A 25031-nucleotide genomic window follows, 5' to 3' on the forward strand; every position below is an offset into this window, starting at 1 on the left:
AAAAAAAAAAAAAAAAAAACATGGTTATCTCAATGGATGCAGAAAAGTCCTTTGATATAATTCAGCATGCCTTCATGCTAAAACTTTTCAATAAAATAGGTACTGATGGAATGTATCTCAAAATAGTAAGAGATATTTATGACAAACCCACAGCCAATATCATACTGAATGGGCAAAAGCTAGAAGCATTCCCTTTGAAAACCAGCACAAGACAACGATGCCCTCTCTCACCACTCCTATTTAACACAGTATTGGAAGTTCTGGCCAAAGCAATCATGCAAGAGAAAGAAATAAAGGATATTCAGATAGGAAGAAAGGAAGTCAAATTGTCCCTGTTTGCAGATGACATGATTGTATATTTGGAAAACCCCATCATGTCAGCCCAAAATCTCCTTAAGCTGATAGGCAACTTGAGCAAAGTCTCAGGATACAAAATCAATGTGCAAAAATCACTAGCATTCCTATACACCAATAATAGACAGAGAGCCAAATCATGAGTGAACTCCCATTCACAATTGCTGCAAAAGAGAATAAAATACCAAGGAATACTACTTACAAGGGAAGTGAAGGACCTTTCCAAGGAGAACTACAAAACACTGCTCAAGGAAATAAGAGAGGACACAAACAAATGGAAATAAATTTCATGTTCATGGATAGGAAGAATCAATATCATGAAAATGGCTATACTGCCTAAAGTAATTTATCAGTTCAATACTATCCCCATCAAACTACTTTGACTTTCTTCACAGAATTAGAAAAAACTACTTTAAATTTCATATGGAATCAAAAAAGAGCCCATATAGCCAAGACATTCCTAAGCAAAAAGAACAAAGCTGCTGGCATCACACTACCTGACTTCAAAATATACTACAAGGCTACCATAACCAAAACAGCATTGTATTGGTACCAAAACAGATATCTAGACCAATGGAACAGAACAGTGTCCTCAGAAATAACGCCACACATCTACAACCACCTGATCTTGGACAAACCTGACAGAAACAAGCAATGGGGAAAGGATTTCCTGTTTAATAAATAGTGTTGGGAAAACTGGCTAGCCATATGCACAAAACTGAAAGTGAACCCCTTCCTTACACCTTATACAAAAATTAACTCAAGATGGATTTAAATCTAAGACCTAAAACCATAAAATCCCTAGAAGAAAACCCATGATTATCTCAACGGATGCAGAAAAGGCCTTTGGTAAAATTCAACACGCCTTCATGCTAAAAACTCTCAATAAAATAGGTATTGATGGAACGTATCTCAAAATAATAAGAGCTATTTATGACAGACCCACAGCCAGTATCATACTGAATGGACAAAAGCTGGAAGCATTCCCTTTGAAAAATCATTCAGGACATAGGCATGGGCAAACACTTCATGACTGAAACACCAAAAGCAATGGCAACAAATGCCAAAATTGACAAATGGAATCTAGTTGAACTAAAGAGCTTCTGCACAGCAAAACAAGCTATCATCAGAGTGAACAGGCAACCTACAGAATGGGAGAAAAGTTTGCAATCTATCCATCTGACAAAGGTCTAATATCCAGAATCTACAAGGAACTTAAACAAATTTACAAGAAAAAACAAACCAAAAAAAACATCAAAAAGTGGACAAAGGATATAAACAGACACTTCGCAAAAGAAGACATTTATGCGGCCAATGAACATATGAAAAAAAGCTCATTATTACTGGTCATTAGAGAAATCAAATCAAAACCACAATGAGATACCATCTCACACCAGCTAGAATGGCAATCACTAAAAGTCAGGAAACCATGGATGCTGGAGAGGATGTGGAGAAATAGGAATGCTTTACACTGTTGGTGGGAATGTAAATTAGTTCAAACATTTTAAAAGACAGTGTGGCAATTCCTCAAGGATCTAGAACTAGAAACACCATTTGACTCAGCAATCCGATTACTGAGTATACACCCAAGGGATTATAAATCATTCTACTATAAAGACACATGCACATGTTTGTTTAGTGCAGCAATATTCACAATAGCAAAGACTTGGAACCAATCCAAATGCCCATTAATGATAGACTGGGTAAAGAAAATGTGGCACCTATATACCATGGAATACTATGCAGCCACGAAAAGGGATGAGTTCATGTCCTTTGCAGGGACATGGATGCAGCTGGAAACCATCATTCTCAGCAAACTAACACAGGAACAGAAAACGAAACATTGCATGTTCTCACTCATACGTGGGAGTTGAACAATGAGAACCCATGGACACAGGGAGGGGAACACCACACACCAGGGCCTGTTGCAGGGTGGAGGGCTGGGGGAGGGATAGCGTTCAGAGAAATACCTAATGTAAATGTCCGGTTGATGGGTACAGCAAACCACCATAGTACGTGTATACCTAGGTAACAAACCTGCACATTCTGCACATGTATCCTAGAATTTAAAGTATAATGGAAAAAGAGGTATTTTTCTTTCCAAAGCCTATTGATTTAGAAAACAATATAAGAAAAGAAGTATGCTGATTTCATTTTCTATTAAATATAGAGAATTATCTAATGTACAGAATCATGAAATAGTTTTTTGATATTATACATTTTGTATAATAATTTAGTAAATGGAATTTAGCATTTGAAAATTGTAAAGGCCTAAATTGATACCTTGATATGAAATTTAAAAGTGAATATATATATATATTTTTTTCAGATTAAGTCTCTCAGCAAAAATCTGTGAGAAAACAGTCCTAAAGCGAGTTTTGAAAGAGTTATGGAAGCTAGTTCTCAATAAAATAGAAAAACAAATCGTTCTTCCTCCTCTGACAGATCAAACAGTAAGTATATAAAGTTTAGTTATGCTTCCACTAACCCATCTGTTTTTGGTTTAAGTGAATGGTTTTCATCCAGATGAAATACTAATTAAATCCCTTTTGGGAAAAAGTGTTTGGTATCCAGTTTCTTAACAATGATCATACAAATTATAGTTTCCTATCCAGTCCATTTTAAATAGTGGCAATAGCAGTCAAACTTCATGTTGCTTGACAGTCAGAACTTAACCTCTTAAAACATGTATCAAAGTTCTATTTATAGTGTTATCTGGTTTACACATATAATTTTTATTTAATTTTACTGACCTCAAGAAAATAGAATTAAGATACAATGTATCCACTGTGCTTCCTTCTTAAATTTTACAGTTTAAGGAGATAGTTACACCACTGTTATTTGGATTTTTTTTTTACCTTTCAATTATGCTTTCATCTCTTACCTCCCCACTTGGAGGTTAATAGAGGAGGCACCTTTTAGTGAATCTGAAGAATGCGATTGTATTGCACAAACAAAAAGGAAAAGAACCAGAAAGATCAATTGGCTGCAAAGTTAGACAGTGGTCAAGTGGATACACAGAGCCAGGTATGTGTTCACATATCCTAAGCCAAACAAGGGAAAAATAACACTAACAAGCACCTGTTATGGGGTAATATATTTTTTCTCCGTGACTGAGGAAGATAAATTGATGCAAATAATGAGTAAGTATAAATGGAAATAAAATATGCATTATTATACATTAGTTATACACACTCAGTCCATGTTTATCCAGTGAAAGCATATGCCTAGAAAACATTTTCTTATAAAGTGTTCCAAGATGCAAATATGCATATGTTTTTGTTGATTTACTGCCAGACAGTGAGTGATAAAATATAAATTACTTTTAGTTTCGCTTAATGCCGTGAATGTGTGGTTTAATCATTTTATAGCCTACATATATATAGGTTCCAAGTCACTTTTATAAATACACACACATGCACACACACATACACATATTACTTCAATACATAATATATTTCCATAACACCAGTTAGCCCTCATGTAATTGTTCAATAGAGGAATATCAGTATAATCTGGAAGTTGGGTTGGTTTATATATAAATTTCCCTAGGTCAGAGACTCTGGAATATAATAGAAAAACTATAACGTCAGCAGAAAAAGAAAAAAAGCTCTCACTTTGGCTACTTCACAGACCCGTTTTAAAAAGGAAAAAAGAGGAGAGTAACTGTACATGGGCTCCCTCTCTGGAAAACTGAACCGTGCATGACTGTCACAATGGCAGGCTACCTTCCCCCTCTGCTGGTAGCTCCACTTGCATGAGCATTGTCTCAGCCCACTATTGAACTCTGCTGTCCTGTTGTTTCATTTATTTTGCATTTCTTATTTATTTATTTGTTTATTTGTTTATTTATTGATTTATTTATTTGACACAGGGTCTCGCTCTTTCACCCAGGCTGGAGTGCAGTGGCATGATCTCAGCTTACTGCAAGCTCTGCCTCCCAGGTTCACAACATTCTCCTGCCTCAGCCTCCTGAGTAGCTGGGACTACAGGCACCTGCCACCACACCTGGCTAATTTTTTTTTGTATTTTTAGTAGAGACAGCGTTTCACCGTGTTGGTCAGGATATTTTGCATTGTTAATGTTCCTTAAGGCAACCATTAGCTTCGCTGAGTTCCCTGCTAGCTGTCCAAGCCATATCCCAAAGTAGCAGTTATGGTTTTGATAGGTCTTTAGTAACAGAATTGCAAGGGCTTGGACTGTTCTGCCCATTGCTGTTTTTCCCGTAAGTCCTATCATTTTTAGTGTGCAATTTTGTAGAAAGGAGGTTTTCAAGAATGCATATATTATGTTACAGAAATGGGATTTCATTTTCTGTATAAGGTTTTCCCTGGGAAAGCTTACCATCACCTAAAATTTCTCTAGCATTGAGATATCCAAGTATGAATGCATATCATTTATTCATTCATTAAATAAATATTCTTTGAGCTCCTACTATGTACTAGGCACTGTGCTAGGTGACAGGGCAAAATGTGAGCACAATTAACCACGGTTACTATTCTCAAACTTATAGTCTTCCATTCTCCAATAAATATACACACTCCAATAAATAACTAGATAACATTTGTTCAGAATAGCTAATTTTCCTTCCTGTGAAAATATTTCAAGCTGTAATGAACTTGGCCAAATTTAGTACTTTTCCAGTCACATATTCCAACAGACATGCCTCTAGTTTTTCATTCTAGTAAAGCATTGAATGGTTTATTCCGGTGTTTTTCAAATTTATTTCCCCAGGGCCTTGGGGTTCTAGAGAGAAAGCCTCTGGCTGAGGGAGGGGTTAAGAGGGTAGGTTCCTAATAGATTGGACAGCATTTTAGAAGGTGCAATTCCACCTTCTTTAGCCCCGTATCTTCAGATTTTGCATACATTTATTTTTGCAGGGAGTAGAATGAGGAAGTTGCCTCTGCTAAAAATAAATGAATAAAAGTTAAAGATCACTGATTTAATCCATATACTACATTAAACTGGCTACATCAGTAGCAACCCATTCCTTAACCTAAACTTAAGACTTTCAGAAGTGGAACACCTATGAGGACTGTTATACTGCCAGCGGTATGAGATATATTTGACCCAATCTTTATAATAGACCAATTAAGGGCATCTGGCATAAGCCATAACTCTAATAAGGGAAATAAAGAAATTCTCTGTTGACTGCATTTCTATTGTGACTAATACTGAATATCTTAAGACCGACTTTTCTCTCACTTTTTCTTTGTTTCTAGGGACCCCAGATGATTTTCATTGCAGCTAAAGATCTTGGACAACTATCCAAACTGAAGGTAATAAAAATAAGGAAATTACTCATTCATGGAAAGTAGTGAGTTAACTACGGTTCTGCAAGCATCCTCTCCTAGTAATAGTATCTAGTATGGCAGGATTAAGAAGATGTATGTCTGTGATTTCACAATCTGCTTTCGGAATTTTTAACTTTGTATTGCAGCATTGAGCATTATTGCTTCTGGATTAAATTAGCATATTTTCTTTCATATATAAAACTGGCTTGGTATGAACAAAGACAAAATGGAACACTGCATAGAAATCCAATGAAGTCGGCTGGGCGCGGTGGCTCAAGCTTGTAATCCCAGCACTTTGGGAGGCCGAGACGGGCGGATCACGAGGTCAGGAGATCGAGACCATCCTGGCTAACACGGTGAAACCCCATCTCTACTAAAAAATAGAAAAAACTAGCCGGGCGAGGTGGCGGGCATCTGTAGTCCCAGCTACTCGGGAGGCTGAGGCAGGAGAAGGGCGTGAACCCGGGAGGCGGAGCTTGCAGTGAGCTGAGATCCGGCCACTGCACTCCAGCCTGGGCGACAGAGCGAGACTCCGTCTCAAAAAAAAAAAAAAAAAAAAAAAAAAAAGAAAAGAAATCCAGTGAAGTCTAGAGGAGTCTTAAAACCAAGAAACATAGTACAGGAAAATGAAATTCATCAAAGCAGACACTGAACTTGTCAACATGTTCAATACCATTACAAGTGGGGGATGTTCTGACTAAATGACCCTGTGCTTAAGCATAATTTGAGATTCCCAAAACTCTGGATTTTCACAGGAAACTTCAGTCCCTGTTCCTGTAGCATAGGAACTTGACTGGCTAAAATACATGCTATTTTTATTCCATTTCTACCTACTAGAATATAGTTAAGGGATGAGTTCCAGACACAGGTAACCTTGGTTCAAATAATTCCTTAACTGCTTCCTACTATGTGACATGGGCCAAAGTATTTTACCTCCCTAATCTTCAGACGTGGCTCTTGTAAAATGCAAAAAAAAAAAAACAAACAAACAAACAAACAAACAAAACAAAACAAAACAAAAAAAATTATAATGATAACAGTTACAAGGATTGTTGTGAGTGTTAAATGAGACAACACATACATTATCTTTGCTTGGTAACTGCAAAGTATATGTCATCTCCCACTTGCAGAGGGAGCGATCTTCATTTCTCCCCCAGCTGGTAGCTCAAAGTTAGGTGCCACTGAGTATTGGATTGTCTCATATGTACAGCACAGGGGGAAAAGAAAATGTATAATTATGTACTGAGGTAAAATATGTGCCTTATAATTTCAGTATTCTATTTTATCATATACCTTATCCCATTCCTAACACAAAAATTAAAACCAATAATCCATCTGGAAGATATAGCTATCACCTGAAGTTGTTACTCACAGGTGTTCAGTGCTGTTGATGGTTGGAAGGAAAGATAAAAGGTACATGTCACTGCCAAACTATTATTTTGGATCTTAGATCTGTATCTCTTTCTTTATCCCTTTTATTACCTCTCTGGGATTTCTGGAGCCTACTTTGAAAAGTAGATTTATACACTGCTGAAGTTTCTCACATAAAACCATGAAGGTGAAATAACATAGGTCTTATTGCAAAAGAAATGGCCCTGGCCATGCATCTAATATCTGTGTGATGTTAGTAAGCACACTCCATCTCCCCAGACTTCAGTTTCCTGAGTTGAATGTTCTATCGGCTAGAAGTGTTTCAGTTTCAAGTGATGGAAAGCCAAACATAAGCAAACAGGGAATTTACTGCTACATGAAATTTCATAGTCCAGGGGTAACTCTGGTTTCTGTGACTGCTTGATTAGGGATTCCAACAATGTCACAGGACCCAGATACTCACTACCTCTTGACTCTGCCCTTCTCCTTGTTTGATACATTGCCATAACAGACCTTCATTTCTGTGTGTAAGTTGGTTGTCTCTGCTCTCACATCCTTTGATGTAACATCTTTTCAACTTCAAATCTTGTAGAGAAAAACACCCATCTCAGTGCAGGGAATCACAGCAAAGTCTCCTGGAATATCAGTAGCTCTGAGGAAGTATGATCACCACTCCCAAACAAGTCACTGTGGTCTGAGAAGTGACATGTGCCAATTGGCTTAACTCACATGCTCACCCTGAGGTTCGGGTACAGTCAACCCAATCCAAATCTTATGAACTCTGATCGAGATAGAGGCTGGTTCCCTAGAGAGTATATACATGCTCTGTGGGAAAAAGCAGGGTCCACAGAAAACATAACACTTGAGCATGCTTTGTGATCCATTATTTTTTCAATTCACTGATTTCTTTTTTAATTCTAATAACCTAAAAGCACACTATACATACAATGACCTAACAGGATTATTTCAACAACGGTGAAATAATATGAAGTACTAAAGAGAGTCTTTGTATCTATTGATGATGAGAAAAATAACTTCATTCTGCATCATATTCCATTATTGGCTTTTGAGTTTTCATTTTAAATTATCAGTCCATTTAGTTATCATTATTTGAATTATAGAGCAATAAATCTCCTACAGTATTATACAAAAACCTGAAACTCCAGCTGGCATGAAGAACTTCAAATTGTGTAAAACTATTCCCTCTTATTTTATTAGAATGTCACTTCCATTTTTAAAATAAATGTTAAACCATGGGTCCTCCTAAATTTTTAATGTATTGTTGAAAGTAGATTGATGTGCTGAAAGGTGCTATTAAATAATTGTATCTGGATAGAAAATTTCAGAACTCCTATTTAGGATATTGATAGATAACTGCCTAAAGAACACAAGATCAAGAAAAGGTAGAACAATGCGGGGAACTAATTGGTTTTCTGTGTGTGGTGATGATTTAGGATTAATTCATTAAACATGTATTATTCAACATTGACATTTCTATTACTTTATACTCTGGACTTCCATTAGGTGTAATATATACAGTATATTAAATTATAAAAATATTATAATATACATATTATAATAATATATAATATATACATATTATAATATATAATATATAATATATACATATTATAATATATAATATATATAATATATACATATTATAATATATAATATATTACAGGAAACATTTATAATGTGTATTATATAATACCTATTATATATGCTATATATATAACGTATATATTTGCCTGATAATATTTCATATAATCAGATTTATTTGACATAAAAGAAAATATGCATAAACCTTCAGGAACTGGTGATATAATATAAAAACCAATTGATGAAAATACACCTGAGACTCTGAGTTTACTGCATGCTTTTTACTTGGGCAATAACTCATTGCTGGCCTCTTTCAGAGATCCCCTTACTTGAATGATCTGTTGCTAACCTAAAAAATTATTTCTAGCAAGAATTATATTTCTATAGCACCAGCATATATCACTTATTAGCATCTGTTAAAAGTAATGTGACCACATTGTTAAACCAGTCAAGATTGATGAAGCCAGAAAATTAATTTAATATAAAATATTTTTAATTACTTGTCTGAAAGCATTTTACCCTATAATTCAGCAAACATTTCTATTACTCTTTGAGTCTCAATGGGTATATAATATTGCTATTTAAAAACTGTGAAATGAACTAATATGATTAACTTGAAATCCATGTATCAGAGAAGGATGCAGTAAGATGTATAAATATATATCATGGATCCATGAAGCATTACACTATGTTGTTAGCAATATCCAAAGACAATGATTCTATTGAGGCATATAAAATCCTGTGACACACACTGAAGGAAGTACAATCCAAGTACCAAAAATTTACTGAGTGCCTAGCAGATAACAACTGCCAAAATAGACGCTGAAAAGCTGAAGGAGTGAGCCAGACATAGATAGATTATTATCTTCTGGAAGTCGTGGCAACTACTAAATAAAGCAATAAGATAAGGGCCAAAATAGAAGTACAAGCCACTGGGTTTGATGGCATGGTTTGTGCGTTGCACAAAAATGCTTACATAAAGGAGCAAGTGACAGCTGAAATTGAGCCCATGTTCCACTTGCCAAGCTGTATGTGTTGACTTGAAGCTGTCCTCTCATAAAAAAATAAGACATCTTTTATTACTCACCAAAGGCACTGCTTTACTCATCATTCCATACCTGCTCAGAGGTATGTTCACCCACGTGGGACTTTTCTTCTAATTCACAGAGGCCCCTACATAAGTTTAAGCTCCAGAAGGACAAAAGTCTACCCTGTATTAAACAATATATCTCATTCCCTGTGAACAGTGCTGGCACATAATAAGCACTCAATAAATATTTGTTGAGTGTTGTTGTTTAGAATAATGACAGCCCTGGGATGATTGTGTCAGTTTGGGGGGATCAGATATTTTAAATTTTCCCTTAGATTTTATTTCCTTTATTATTTTCTTTTCTGCCATCATTTCCCTCAATAAGCTTTCTATGATGGGTTGAAACAGTCCACAGTGAACAATGAAGAAAATCCATTGTAAAATAATGAAATAAATTTTAAAATCAGTTCTAAAATATTTTAAATGATTATAAAATATTTAAAATCTTCACAGCCAAATTGAGTTAATTTCCTTGGGGCTTTTCCCAGGAACGTGTAAGAATTGAGGGTATGTAAGAAGAAGAATGAAATGGAGGCATTATATTTAAAGTAGACTTTATCAGTAATAATTGGGAGAGGCTTCAATTTGCTTCTTAAACCTTTTCATGACTGACATTCCTCAGTGTGACAGACACAAACCAAGGAAGTCGGGTGAAAACATGTCATCACACATTTTCCAGGTTTCTCTCTTTTTTCCCTAACAGTAGCTTACAAGTGAAAATAAAACCACACCGCGATCAAAGCACTTCTTTTCAAGTAGACGTTTACCATTTCTTCCTTTGACAAAGTGGAGATTTATAAAATATATGACCAAACAATCATTTCATTTGAAATGCATTCATGTGCAGAAGATATTTCAAATAGGGAATTGTGCATATGGGGATAATACAGATTATGTTTTAAAGTCGTTGTTGAATACATGAACTGGTTGTTTTATAATCGGTTCCTACCCTGTTTTCCAGGAGCACATGACTCGAGAGGATGCCAAGGGTCTGACGCCAAGACAATGCGCTGTAATGGAGGTAGTCCTGGCTACCATCAAGGTAAGGTTCTAATGTTCCTATATATACATCCAGAGAGGCCCCCATTTACCTCCAGAGATAGGTAGCCCTGATCTTAGCCATGTATCAGTAGAGCTGTGCCATTCAAAGAGATAGTAGATAGTTGAATAGATGTAGGTTGGTGCAACAGTAATTGTGGTTTTGGCCATTGATACTATTGCACCAACCTAATACATTCCCGGAGGATGCCAGATTTAGCCCTGTCTGTCTCCTTATGACATCCACAATACACTATTCTTATACTTGTTTCCTTTGTCTCTCTCTAAAGCGTAAGTGAAACCTATGTTGTAACATATGTTCTCAAAGAAAGACATGTACCCTAAAACCCAGATAAACAGATGCTTCAGGAATATTTGGGGTTGCCAGAATTTGTTTTTATATGTTTTCTATGCATGTTGAAATTAGTTTTAAAATATCAACCCTCCCTTCTCACTTAGTAAGTACAATAATTTCATTTCATTTTCTGCTGAAACCCCAAAGACGTGTTGTATGCATCAACGGTTTTCATAGCCAAAGATTAACTAAAAGTTATCGTAGTATGTGCTAAATGTGTGCAGATCTCAAAAGGTAACCCAGAAGTTATTTTCAAACAGTTTCTTTCATATTTATATCCATATATATTTATATGTGAAAGTTTATTAAAGAGTTTGAAAGATGAGTTCGTCATCTAAATTCAAATCATGTCCAAAGTGTTCACTCTTCACTGGGGGAAGCATCTACTATCCAGGATGTGTGAATAGCATAGCTATTAACTATACTATAACTGTTAGGTACCATGAGCCATTTGTAGAGCACAGAACAGTTCTACTGGATAGAAACAATGGTATTCATTTCAACAGAGTTCTATCTGAATAACAGTCACATCCTTTCACAAAACTGTCACCTTGTGGCTTTTGTTTTGCAGTTTCAGCATTTAATATGACACAGTCTTTTGCTGCTGCAGTGGTAAAAACTGCCAAGTTAAAGTTGGAAGGTGAGAGTTTTGTGACACCTAGAGACACCTGGGTCACAGAAATGGAGTTTCTAAAGAGGCAGCAAGAATGTTGTCTGGAAATATGGAAAATTTGAAAAATAATTTTGAGGAAAAAATGGACAACATGAAAAAGAAATACAATAAAAAACTTTAAAAGTTTTTTAATTATTTTCAAAATTTGAGGAAGAAATAGCTAATTTTGGAGTTTCAGTAGCACTAATAGCTACATATTAGGACATGCTAGTAGAAAAAAGTAAGTTCTGGCGTACACCATGAAGAGGAAGAAAAGAAAAAATTTTGGCATCTGAATTCAGCCCTTCGTGTATTTTATTAAGTCAATGCATGGCTTTAGGAAAGGAAGGAAAATGTGTTCTGTGGAAATAGGGAATGGTATTCACTGTGTTCACAGATCTGGCTTCTGTCTCTAACTTCAGCTTTTCTCTAATTTTTATTGATGAGGCCATATGATCACCACCTGCCGACTGAGTTCTTCTCAGACTCTAAGACAATGTTGATCCTCAAGCAAATTCCTTTTATCTTGACAGCTCAACTATCCTTTCTTCCTGTTTATATCACCTATACTGATATTTTAATTCAATCTCAGACACCAGACACTGGTCTTGTTCTTTGTGGACAAAACTACTATTTGGTGTCCAAGGTCCAGTAAATGGGTCCATGCCATTTGTCTTGTTTCTCCAGGACTGGAGTCTGATTCTGGTCCTCCTGAGCCTCAGAGCCTGTGTCAGTTCTCCAGTCCCCCTCTTCCCTAACATCTGTGATGCCAACTCTTTCTCTAGGCACCTCCATGCTAGGCCTACTGTGCCTGCTATGAGACTCTCTTGACCCTGTGCCCTGCCCATCTGCCAAGGTATTCACCCGATATCTGATTTTCAGTGACTGTCATCAGTTTGCCAAAGCTGAGACTTCCTTTATCTTGTCTGTCTGTGAGATTTGCACCAACTTACTGTCCTACCAAACACTAATTGTGAGATTGACTACAAAGGAATTCAGGAGAACGAAGAGTACAACTTAAAAGAGTTTTAATTCCAAGAGCAAGAAATTCAATGTCTACTCAGAGCCAAGCCAAAGGAGCACTATGATGCAAGCAGAGACCTTATGAGAAAGATGACCATAGATCAAAGGAGCACACACTACCCATGCTAGTTTCCGATGGCTGCTAAAGAGATAATCTTTAATTCCTCTTCAGCTCAGTTTAATTGAATAAGCTAGAAATGAGAAAACAAAGAAGGAAAGTGCTATGGAGTTTTTAGAATATAATCTGAAATAATGTTTTACATTTTCAAATTTCTCTTATGTATATACATCATTTCATGTGATCCTTGTAAATATCCTGGGTGTTACATAACTCTGCTAGTAATTGACAAGGCTGAGAAAGGACTCCAAACTCTAAAGCCAGTGTCCTTGCTTCTATGTCATATTTTTTCAATGAGTATTTGCAAAGTTTAAGTAAAATGTAGCAGGCTAAAACGGATACTTCTCCAGAGAGATTACTTCTTGCTATATTAAAATACTATGTCAATTACTTAGATTATTTCATAATTATTTTTAAATAATGTAAAACCTTTCAGCCTCTATACAAGCATTGATGAAAATATGAACTTTTCTAAATATTAAAACTTTAATTGGACTGGAACTATTTTATAACACCAGTCACATGTAGCTTCTAAGTCAAGACTGTCAAATATGGCAGGAGTAACAAAAATTATGATCATCTGCTGCAGTTAGGATGGTTGGGCTTTGAGACATTCCATTTACCTGACAAAGCAACCAAATCAACAATGTTTGAAAGTAAAAGTAGAAAGGTGGCAGCTATAAGACAGATAACCAGTCACCTAATCTGTATGTGCAAACTAATAGGGAGGCCAATAGGGAAATGTTAAAGGAGTTCTAGCTGGACTTTGAGTTCCAACCCCATATCTCAGGAAGACTCAGGACTGACATGAGATTCCCCTAAATGTAGATTTCTTTCAAAGAGAAATAGCAGTTATACTTTGACTTGAAAAAAATGCTGAATGATTTAATTTTCCCACCCTTTTAAATTCCCCAGAACCCTTGTTATAGGGGCCTGAACATGACACTATATTATATGTTGCAAATATATTTGGCATCATGCAGTGGCAATACTGAGGTTTCTCTAAAACTAATAAACGTGAATCAGGGCCCTCTAGAAATCTGCATTTCTTGGTATAAGGAAAGGAATTTAACTCTAAATTCCAATTTAGTTTTGGAACTTATTACTTTCTGGTTTAATCCTAGATAATACCATTTCTTATGCTCAGGACTCCAGGCAAACAGAAGAACATGGTGATGAACCACATTTTATTCCTCTGCGTTTGTTACCCTCACAGAGGTTCTACCCTATCCTGCTATCCCCATTTCCCATGGGGTGATTCCAATGGCTTTTTCTCAGCATCTTCTTTTCACCATTACCAGTAGCTTTTGCCTTGGTTAAAATCCAGCTGCTCATGAGAAGAACAAAATAACCTACCTGTGGAGGATTGCAATTCAAATATCATTATGTGAGAACTTACTCTAGGTAGAAAATATGGTGAGCAATGAGGCGGTGGCTGGAGATGAGAGCACTTGCCTTTGACTTGGGAACAAAAATATCTACAATCAGTAAAATAATTGTGGAAAAAGGATGAGGGAGGGCAGAGAGGGTGATGAATTTTCTCTGAATGTGCAAGGAAAAGCTTCCCAGAGAAGGACATTTGGGAATGTAGAGGATAAAGAGGGAAAAAACAATGGGAGGAAGGCATTGCAGGCCTACAGAAAACACAGCATGAGTGACAGAAGAGAAGGTGTTGGTCAGCATGAAAACTTTAAATAGTCTAGTGTAGAAGAACCGATCATGACTGGCTGAGTATCACAGGGAATGAAAGAGGAACATTGGATTGGAGCCAGAATGCTGAGGCTTAACCACCAAAGTAAAGAATCTCAACTTCAGTTTGTCAGCAAAAGAGAAACACTGAAATATTTTATGGGCAGGAAGAGCATATTTTGATATGGTGTGTAAAAGAGGACTCCAGTTGTGGTAGAAAATAATTTTTTAAAGTATCTGTCAAATAATTTCTAAAAAAATAAAACTTTAGTGGCTAACCTCTAAAGTTATAAAGTTAAGGTGGGTTATGATTATATCTAAGTTTGCAAAATGAGCTGTCTGCCTGGATTTGCCAAAAATATGATACAGGTGTTGGAAAGAACAAAGTAATGATGGAAAATCGCTACCAAAATAGTATGTTTAACAAAAAGGGGAGTTCTTCTTATAATCTTGCAAAGAAACAATAGCATGTTCCCATGAGTTAGTAAAAATACATTGTGAAAGATCTTCAATCTTGAAAAGTTTGAAGTGTTAGAAGAATTCAGAGTTTTTTTGGGATTATAAAAAAATAGCTTGCCAAGCATGCAGGCAATATTTTCCTGATTTTATAAAATTTAGCAGTACTATTTTTTTTTCTTTTTTTTGCCTCTCGAATCACAACCAGGTCTCAAGTGCTTTATTTTCTGAAAAGTTATGAAGAAACAAAATCTAGTTATTTTCAAGGTAAAGAAAATGATACTTTGTATATAGCTCCTTCCTACCCTCGAGGTGATAATAGTGCTCCTTGTCACACATCCTGACATTTGTGACACCAACATATTAATGTATCTAGGGTGGAAGCCTTTACAAATCGCAGAAGATGGCTATGAATTACAAAAGTAAATAAAATACTGGAAACTGCATGGGAAATTACACCACTAACAAATATAATATCAGGATAGGAGGTGATTAAGAGAGAGAGAGAGAAAGACATCAATGTGCACATTATTCTCCTCTCCTATGGAAATAATAATACTACTTAAAAGATTATTGAAAGAAAATTACATGAGTCATCACATATAAAGCAATTAAAACAGGCATATAGAAAACGCTTCATAAATATTAAGTTGACACATATATTGCCTGATGACTGGTTCATTTTGGAGGCTTCTCTTTCCACTCTTAAGCCCAAGACCCCACATACTCTACTGCAGCCAATGTGTTTCTATTTTCCTCCTTTCCCAATAAACCCTTTAATTCCCTCTCAAAGGAGCTAGCTATTAAATCTGACTCTTTCCCTCGCCAGTAGTTCAAGTCCTTAAGGCTTTGTCCTGTGGCCTTTTGGTTTCCTGTGCCCAGAACCTTTTCCCTATAAGAGCACAGCCTTGGTCAGATTCTTTAACATCTGAGACTCCCCTTTGAGAAGCAGTGCTGTTCCTTCTCTCCGGGAGTTTCTAGTCCAGATTAAAAGCTGAGAGAGAGAGGCACATTGAAAATGAAATAATGATACGTGTTAACTTACAACAGTGTAAGAGATGGAACAGGTGATCCAAATACTAGTTGAGGGAAACAGATTTTAAAAAATCATAAAGTTTTAGAGAATGTGATCAACCAGTATGAACTCAAGAGATCAGGAAAAGCTGCAATGGTCTTGAAGGACAGATGGGAGTTTACAGGCTGGATAGAAAGATTTTTGGAGGAAGACTCATGACATGAACATCAACAGGAAAAAAGGAATTTCACCATGGGAAGGCACAAGACAAGAAGGCTGGGAGGCAGTGAGTAGACCACTCTGTGGACTGGCCTGGACTTAACTAGGTGTTTGCATAATGAAGCAGTGTAAAATGAGGTTGATGGGAAATGTTTAGGTTGAAAATAAAGAGGTCCTTTTGTGCCCTCATTACATTTCATAAAAGAGGATTCACTGATGATTTTGAAAATGTTATGCTAAAGTCATTTCAGCAATAGGAATCTTATAGAAATGCGCAAATTAGATTGCATAGTTCAAGATTATAGTCAGAGATTTCAGTTCCATTTATTTACTTCATAAGATGATGAGAGCTATCAGCAAGGTGGTGGCTTTAGGAGGAGAATGGGAAAGATGGATATGACTGACACAAGCCAGGGAGAGTTGTTGGAACCTGGCAACTGACTATGGGGCAAACGGGAAAAGGAGCCCAAAATGCCTCAGAGATTTCAGCCCCAGCGATTGAGAAAGCATGGTTCCACCAAGAAAAATGGGAGACAGCCAGGAAGGCTATTTTCCTAGTGCCATGTTGGAGTTAGATACAATGGCAGGAATGTGGAAATAAATATTGAAGAACCTGCTTGAGATAGGGGCTGATGCTTAAAACACAATGCTGAGTTCTATGTTGAGTTCTATGTTATTCTGCCAATTAAATATACTTTTTACAATTGGAAAGAACTCCAGCATTTACAAAGTTCTTCCAGTTAGAGCAATTACAAGTTTACAACACCAAAGGTAGAATGGATATTTCTGCTACCATTCTATACATGAATTAACTGATAGCCTAAGAGGTTAAATAACCTATGCAAAAGTCCGACTGTATAGAGGACAGATGAAGAATTATATTTTCTAGCATATTATAAGGATCCGAGAGTCAAAGAGGTTAAGAGGATTCTAGACTCTCAGAATTGGAAACATGACTCAGCATCTCCCACTCTTGCCACGTCATCTACAATGTTGTCAGCACATGGTCATCTGACTACCACTTAATAGCAGCCAGTGATGAGACCTCACTAACTTACAAGTGGAAGTTTTGATTTTTAAGATGTACTATTATTGGAAATTTTTGATGAATGTATCAAAGAAAATCTGCTCTCCTGCTATGTATTGGTGCTCCTTCTGTTCTTTGGAACTACCATAAAATTATTCTGTTTCCTTTTCTGTGTGATAGACTTTCAGATATTAAAGAAAACTATCATGCCATCCCATATCGTCTGAAGCTGTTTATTGAATAACATGCCTCCTAGACCTTATGAAATTCTTGTCACCTGTCTTTAAATGGCCTCCACTTTTCATATTTCTTATAAATGATGAAACCCAAGAATGAACTTAATATCCCAGATGTGTTCTAACCAGCAAAGAATGTTCCTGCCTTACCAAACCCTTATGCTTGACTTGTCTACCTATTTTGATGCATGATCAGATTTCACTTGCTTTAATAGCTACCTTCTCACTTATGCAATCATGTTGAACTTGACAGCAAATAAATCTTTATGACTTTTTAAAAATTTCTGTTGTTAAGCCACATCACCCCCATTCTGTACTTTGTGATAAACATGAATATAAATATTTATTATAAATTCTGGCTTTTTAGTTTCCCCTTTGCCGTCTCATTCTAGAAATGTTGATCCAGCATTCCAGACTACCAGGACCCTTCTAAAGCCAAATTTTGTCATCCAGTGTAACAACTTTAAGCTTCAGCTCAACTGCACATCTGTCAAACATGCTTTCTGCCTTTGTTTTTTTAAGTCCATAGCAAAATTATCAGCCATGATAGAGAGGAAGAGAGAATGTCATCCAGCTAATATCTTTATCCTTCTTTGCACAAAACAATCAACTCCTTCACAGTCCTTCAACTGAGAGGTTACAAATTATTTTCTTCAATAAGGAGGAAATGACCTGTCCTAATTGTTTTTTGCCCATTTTTTTCCTGCTCCTTTAGACCATTGTAAGTAAAACATCTGAACAGATCAAACTGAAGTTTCTTAGATTATACTGCAGGCCACAGAGGAATTATAAGAGACCAAGTCCTGGGCTTTTGTTTAGAATCAATGGAAAATAATGCACTTTTCACATGTGTAATGAAAACATCCGGAAGGCTTTAAATCCCACATTTACAGATTCCTTTCTAGCATGTTATCCCCCAACAAAATGCCCATTATAATGAGTAGAAATCAAGTATACTGCACGGAGCTATGGATAGTGGGTTTTGTCTAATAATTAAGACATTTACTTCTATACATCACCCTCACATTTATATCCTTCAAACCCAAGCCTCAGCAAAATGCGGATTCTACTCTCCAGTTCCTTCAGAGTCATGTGTGTAGAGTCAAATTTGAATGTAAAGTCTCTGAATGCCAAGATCTATGTAATAATTGCAGCCCCCTTTCTCCTGATTATCTGTGCCAGTAAGATAACCAGACTGGTGCTCGGAGATGCTGTCATTCCAGTTTTGAACACTGTGTGAAAGGTTTTCATAAAGTAGCATTCTTATCGAGTTTGCATTTGCATAACCACAGAAATTGCCTTTTTCATTGTTAGAGTGAGGAGCCTATGACATGTGTTATTTGACTGTGTCCATTGAACTGGAAATTTTCATTCTTACCACCTGGCAATTTGTTTTCTCTTCTGACATAGTTACCCTCTGTCCTGGGTTTCTGTCTCGGGACGTTTCATATTGTAAAATACACTCCAAAGACAAAGGCATTAGTTTCTGCCCTTACAAAACTTCTATTCAGTAAATATCCTGCTAGAGACTTTAATGGAATAACAAGTAAAATTCTATGGTTAAAAAAGAGGAAGTCAGTTGAGTATCGTACCTAAAACTGTAGGGACCCTTGGGTTTCCTCAGGTACAAACACATACCTTATTTATGATTTCATTTTCTGATTAGTCCCCAAAGTCCCAGAGTCCTACAAAATAATGCCTTAGTATTAAAAATATGCCTTTCTAGAAAATTATTTTAAAAGGTTCAGTACAAGTACTTAGTTTATGCCTTCATAGCTTCACCCTTTTTACCTTCTCCTATGAAGTTTTCCAGGCCCTCAACAATATCTCAATTATATGAAGTTCAGGGACATTCTTCTATTCTTCCCAATCATATTCCATAGAACACTTATATTCCCAAAGTATGAGCCCTGTGATATAGGTGTCCTATGGCCTAATAATTTTAGCAACAAAGTATATTAATAAAAGTTTACACAGATCTATTTACCACAGTAGGCCTCAGAGCCTTTACCATGTTAATAAGCGTTGGGAATTTTTAGGAGTGCAGTGTCATCTCTTAACTTCCGTAGGCCCTCTACTACCTAGAGGCAGCACAGGTTTAGTGATGAGTATAGAATAACAGTAGAAAACAGTATTTGAAAAACTATATCTAGATTATACTTGGAGAACTGCAAACACTTCAGTTCTCCTTAAATTGTGCTGAGACTACCAGGGTTTCTCTTGGTTACTTGGTGGGATTGTCCTCTTTCTCTAGTTCATGAGGGTGAATTACCTACTGACTGCTAAAGTTAAAAACAACAGTACTTAAAAACTCATAGCCACCAAAGAAGTCACTTCTTTGGAAGCCTTTGCTGGCTCCTTAGACAACAGAATTGTGTGCCTCCCCGATTATCTGTATTTTGGAATCATTTTTCTAACACCTACAATGTATTGTTGAAGTCATGTATTTAAATTTCGGTTACATTTCCTACTAGATCATAATACCTTTGGGAGCAACCACTGTGTCTCTTTTGCTTTATAATGTTAGCATCCAGCACAAGGTCTGGCTCATGATACAGATTTAATAAATATTTATGAAAGAAAAGAGGGAGAAAACAGGTGGCACAGCAGACACTACCACGGATGCTGTCAAGTGTTAAGGTGACTGAAGAATCCACAGTGCAATCTTACAAATTAGAGTGTAAATCCTGTGGTCATCCTTATGAATGCTATCACTCATGCTACTTTATATACACTGTTAAAGACTAGTTTTTAAAAGAGGGTATAACTGTGATATTCATGCAGTTATAAAATGTGTCAAAATGTTATTTTATTCATCAATTAGTGAGGGAACCAGTTAAGATGTTACGACTGTCTCAAAGGAGAATTCCAGAAACCAAGCATATACAAGCAATAAGAAAAGCTGGAATAGAGGAAAGAAAGATTTATCCACAGAGCAATATTCAGTTTTATTCTGCCCAAAATAATTAATTTGTATTATGAGGGACAAATATCATCTATACTATTATTATTAATTTTCTACAATGTATAGAGTTTTAAAGTAGCCCAAGAACAATGAAAAGTGAGAATAACCCAAATGTGTATGATAGACAGAATACCCATTAATGTTTTCTGCTCCTTTTTCCCCAGAAATGGCAAATTTTCATTTTATCAGTTTTGGTTTTCCTTCCCTGTCTTCCTCCTCCTCTTTCTGCTCCTCCTCGTCCTCCTTTATTATAATCATCTAGCACTTATGCTCAGGTTTGATAAGACTGAGGCTTACCTGAGAAATATTAAGAAAGAGAGAGAGTGTGTCTTCCTTTCCAGAGTTTCCCTCCTACTCTTGGCTCGGTTTCTAGCACTGCTCTTTACTCTCAGGCACAGTTATTTCTTTGGATGGCTCCTTGATTCATTATGTAAACAGCCCTCCAGAGAGCATTCCACTACCCTTCTAGGTGATACAGAGTCAAGACCAATCTAAATACATTTATGTGTATCCCTCTCAATATATCCATGAAATCTTTTTTTCCATCCTTAAATACTGTGTTTCTCAAAGAAAGGAATTATCATATTTTTTTCATCTGTTAAGGCACCCGAAACCGTTCTGGACTAACAGTCCTCTAAATACTTTCTGCATGTGAGAACGTTTTAACATTCTTTATAAGATCCAGGTGTAGAACAGTTTTAAAATTATGTTTTTGTATTCTCCTAAAGAGAAGACATTTTCTCCATGCCTCCTTTTCATAGCATACATAGTTTTTGCCACAGCCTGTGTTTTCACGGAGCACCTAGCTAGAATCAGTGAATGGAACTTCAGAGGACCATAGGTTTTGTTCTCCCTGGGGAGGGTATCTGTCATTGTACCAGTCTTCCTTAAGTTTAAATCCCGATTGCCTAATTTCTTTGGCCTACACCGTGAATGTCCTCTACAGTATACTCTCTAAAAGTAGAACCAGATGCTTGCTAATGCACATAAAATTGTTCTGCATCTCTCCTTGAATAGGGAAAAAAACTGCAATAATTATGATTTTTCAGCTCATTGAAATGTCCTGCCTGAGAAATTCTTAAGGAGTGGGAAAGAAGAATGACACATACTCATTTAGGGGAGTGTCTCTGAATAATTTCTTGGGCTTCTTTGGCATATTTCCTTCTGTGCTAATTATAGATCACAGTGAGCCACAGTTACTAGTGAGTGCTTTGTTTCCTCTCGTATTGTTCGTACAGGAAGAGAGAAAGAGAACCATTTATCTAACCTTAATAGAATATTATAAATCTATTGTTTATAAACAGGTAGAAAAAAGCATCCTTAGTTCTATCATATATCTCTAGACAGTCTGCATTTCCAAGAGTTGTCTGTCTGTGCATAACACTTGTAGTATGAAAAATGCTAACATCCCTCAGTGACCATATTTATTGTCAATGACCATATATCTTCTCTATTACCTTATTTATACATATTGGAATATTTTGAGTTTGGTTGAATAACAATAGCAAAAGCAAGTTTTATTATATTTATCAGACACAAGGTTCAAGGGCTGTTGGATTTCCAAGGACCACTCTGCCTTGTCAGGTTGGCCTATATCTGCACCACTGTGTGATTAGAGGACTGGGCAGATGGAGTGGCAGACACCTGACCTAGAATCGCAAACTGGTATCTGGAAAATATGTGGCCAGAAGCTACCTTCCCTATGAAATTTTGTATTCCCTAGGTATTCTTCTCATGTTCAAGAAACAGAAGTCAATAACTAAGTCGATAATTGTTACCTAAACCCGTTATTCTATAAGGATTCTGACTGCTACATCAGCATGATCTCATTTGTTTAAAGTTTTGCATAAGAGAAAAAGGATTAGGCCTTCTGTGATATGAGGTCTGTGAGGTTGAGTGTCATTTCAGAGATGTCTAGGGACCTGAATTAGATGTTAATAACTTAGCAATGAGAAAATAGTGGAACCATTTTCTGTATCTTGCATTGATCAAATTGTATTATTCCATTTGAGCTTCTCTATAAGAGTAATACATTCCTTCCTCCACTACTTCTCTCTAAATGCCTCTGCTATTTTTTTTTCTTCGTAGCAATACTTTCATGCAGGAGGAAATGGCCTGAAAAAGAATTTCTTGGAAAAAAGCCCAGATCTTCAGTCTCTGAGATACGCTCTCAGTCTTTACACCCAAACTACTGATGCCTTGATAAAGAAATTCATAGATACTCAAACCTCACAGAGTAAGTAACACATAGGACCTGAGAATAAGGTAAACTGAATAGTAAACTAAAATTTAACATCAGAATTATTATATGTAGTACTAATAATTTTGTGCTGTTGTGAATTGAAGTATCATTAAAATGGAGAGTTATGGTTAATAGAGAATACCAATATTTTTTAGTGTTCATGAATTATAATTTTTAAAATAATTTTAATAACACTAATATATTCCATACTAAAGCTCTATGGAATGGCTGACTTGTTGGTGATTTTAACTTCCATAAAACTACTTTAAGTAAAATCTACTTTTTAATATTTATGACCATGATATTTTCTTCAATTCAGTATTAAAACTCAGTGGATTTCTGGTGTTGGTATCTTCCAAAAAAATGATAATTCCCTAAATCCTAACTTCAAATGTAAAATCCTGTGCTGTGGGCTTTCTATAAGGGAAATCTCATTTTATGCTAATTTCATATGAAAAAAATTACAAGATTTCTTTGAAACAGGCCAAGAGGCAGGCTTGGTATTTTATTTGAAACTCAGATATGTTTCATGTGTCAACGTTCCCACCTCATAAGCTTCTAAGATATTACTGTTCAAAAGTGTTTCTTTCAAGTTGCTTTGTGATTTATTATATTTTGGTGATTATTTGTATTTAAGATCTGGTATTTCTAAGAGATTATTGAAAATGTCAGTGTGAGTCAAAAGAGCCAAATGCAGGCTCAAACTTCAGAAACTAGTAAGTTATACTACAGAAATAATAAAAGTAAGTAAGAGGACACTGTCTTCATTCATGAAAGATCCTTGGAAAAGGGAAAATACAGATAATTTTTTAACTGTGATGAAAATACCCTGGATTCATCATTTTTTCCTCTTGGATACATTAATTTTTCTACCTATATCAAGGATAAAGCTAAAGGTGCTAGGTAGGTAGTCTGCCTATAGCACTTTGTGCTTTCTGATACTGTCCAGTTAAAAATTACAATTATCCCTTTTCATTCAATATCCCAGGTTATACTGTGGGATATTTCCAGAAAGGGAAACGTCAAGCTCATGAGAGATTGTCAAGAGATGCAGAAATATTCAAAACATTTTTACCTGAATGCATGCTCGTGCTCCCTTAAGGTTTTCTAAACTTTATAAATATGAATACAATTCTAATATATCAAACAAATAGTGTTGTAACTTTAAGAAAAAAATGAGTATATAAAACTTTTGCTTCATCTTTATAGGTTTACATTTATGTGTACACCGCCCCCCAACATACACACATATACATATACAGACAGACATCCCTTCGTATCCATGAGTAATTGGTTCCAGGACCTCCCATGGATAGCAAAATTTATGGATGCTCAAGTCCCGGATATAAAAAGGTATAGGAGTCGCATATAGCATATGCACATCCTCCTATATATTTTAAATCATCTCTAGAGTGTGTAGAATACAAAAAAATGTAAATGATTGTTAAGCAGTATTGTTTACGGAATAATAACAGGAAAAAAAGCCTGTACATGTTCAGTACAGATGCAATTTTTAAAAATATTTTCCATCCTCAGTTGGTTGAATCTATGGATACAGAACCCATGGATATCAAGGGCCGACTGTGTGAGTGTGTGTGTGCATACATCTATGTATGTGTGTGTGCACGTGTATCTATCTATCTATCTATCTATCTATCTATCTATCTATCATCTATCTATAAAATCAACTATGGTATATGGAATTTGGCATAATTATCTTTTTATTACATGTATTAGTATTATATGAAAACATTAAAAACATATGGGAAGAGGAGAAGATTCTTAATTCTAATAACTCACTGACAGTATAATTTTTTTTTACTCTTAATTTATTTCCCATTCCCTCATTTTCTTTTTCTGAGTATTCAATTTTTCAGATAACTGAAATTGGTAGGCTACAGATATGAAATGGCTTTTAATTTTCTCCAATAACTACCTGTAACTATGCCTTGTGGAAATGTATTTCCACCTCCTCCAGCCCTCCCATCCACCCTCGCCCAGCTGCCCTCCCCAGACATGATCAGGTCCAAAGGACTTGGTATACAAAAGAGAGTCTGATGTGCCACTTGCTCCTCCTTCCCCATTCACTTCTAGGTCCCTCTTTTCCGCAGTGTTTTTGGGAATGGAAACTAAAGGGGAAGAAGAAGAGGTCCTCAATGCTTCCTATATTGTTACATCCAAATGCTGGTCTCTCGTGTGTGTTTCTGGGGACCTTCCTATCTGTACATTTCCTTGAGGAGTGAAATCTATTTCAGATCGATTCCTGTCAGTGTCTCCTGTGACTA

The 25031-nt window shown here is 36.1% G+C and overlaps 1 protein-coding gene across 1 annotated transcript in view; it reads left to right on the forward strand.

Moving 5' to 3' along the window:
- Positions 1 to 25031, forward strand: part of LOC108542752 (protein unc-13 homolog C-like) — a 293581-nt gene that overhangs the window by 135611 nt on the left and 132939 nt on the right. Inside the window, exons 9-12 of the mRNA XM_017892917.1 lie at positions 2684 to 2807; positions 5577 to 5633; positions 10673 to 10753; positions 22593 to 22740. Coding sequence (XP_017748406.1) covers positions 2684 to 2807; positions 5577 to 5633; positions 10673 to 10753; positions 22593 to 22740 — 410 coding nt within the window. The remainder of the gene's footprint in view (positions 1 to 2683; positions 2808 to 5576; positions 5634 to 10672; positions 10754 to 22592; positions 22741 to 25031) is intronic.

Source organism: Rhinopithecus bieti, unplaced genomic scaffold (assembly GCF_001698545.2).
Source record: "Rhinopithecus bieti isolate Rb0 unplaced genomic scaffold, ASM169854v2 scaffold_23721, whole genome shotgun sequence".
In the NCBI taxonomy this organism is placed as follows: domain Eukaryota; kingdom Metazoa; phylum Chordata; class Mammalia; order Primates; family Cercopithecidae; genus Rhinopithecus; species Rhinopithecus bieti.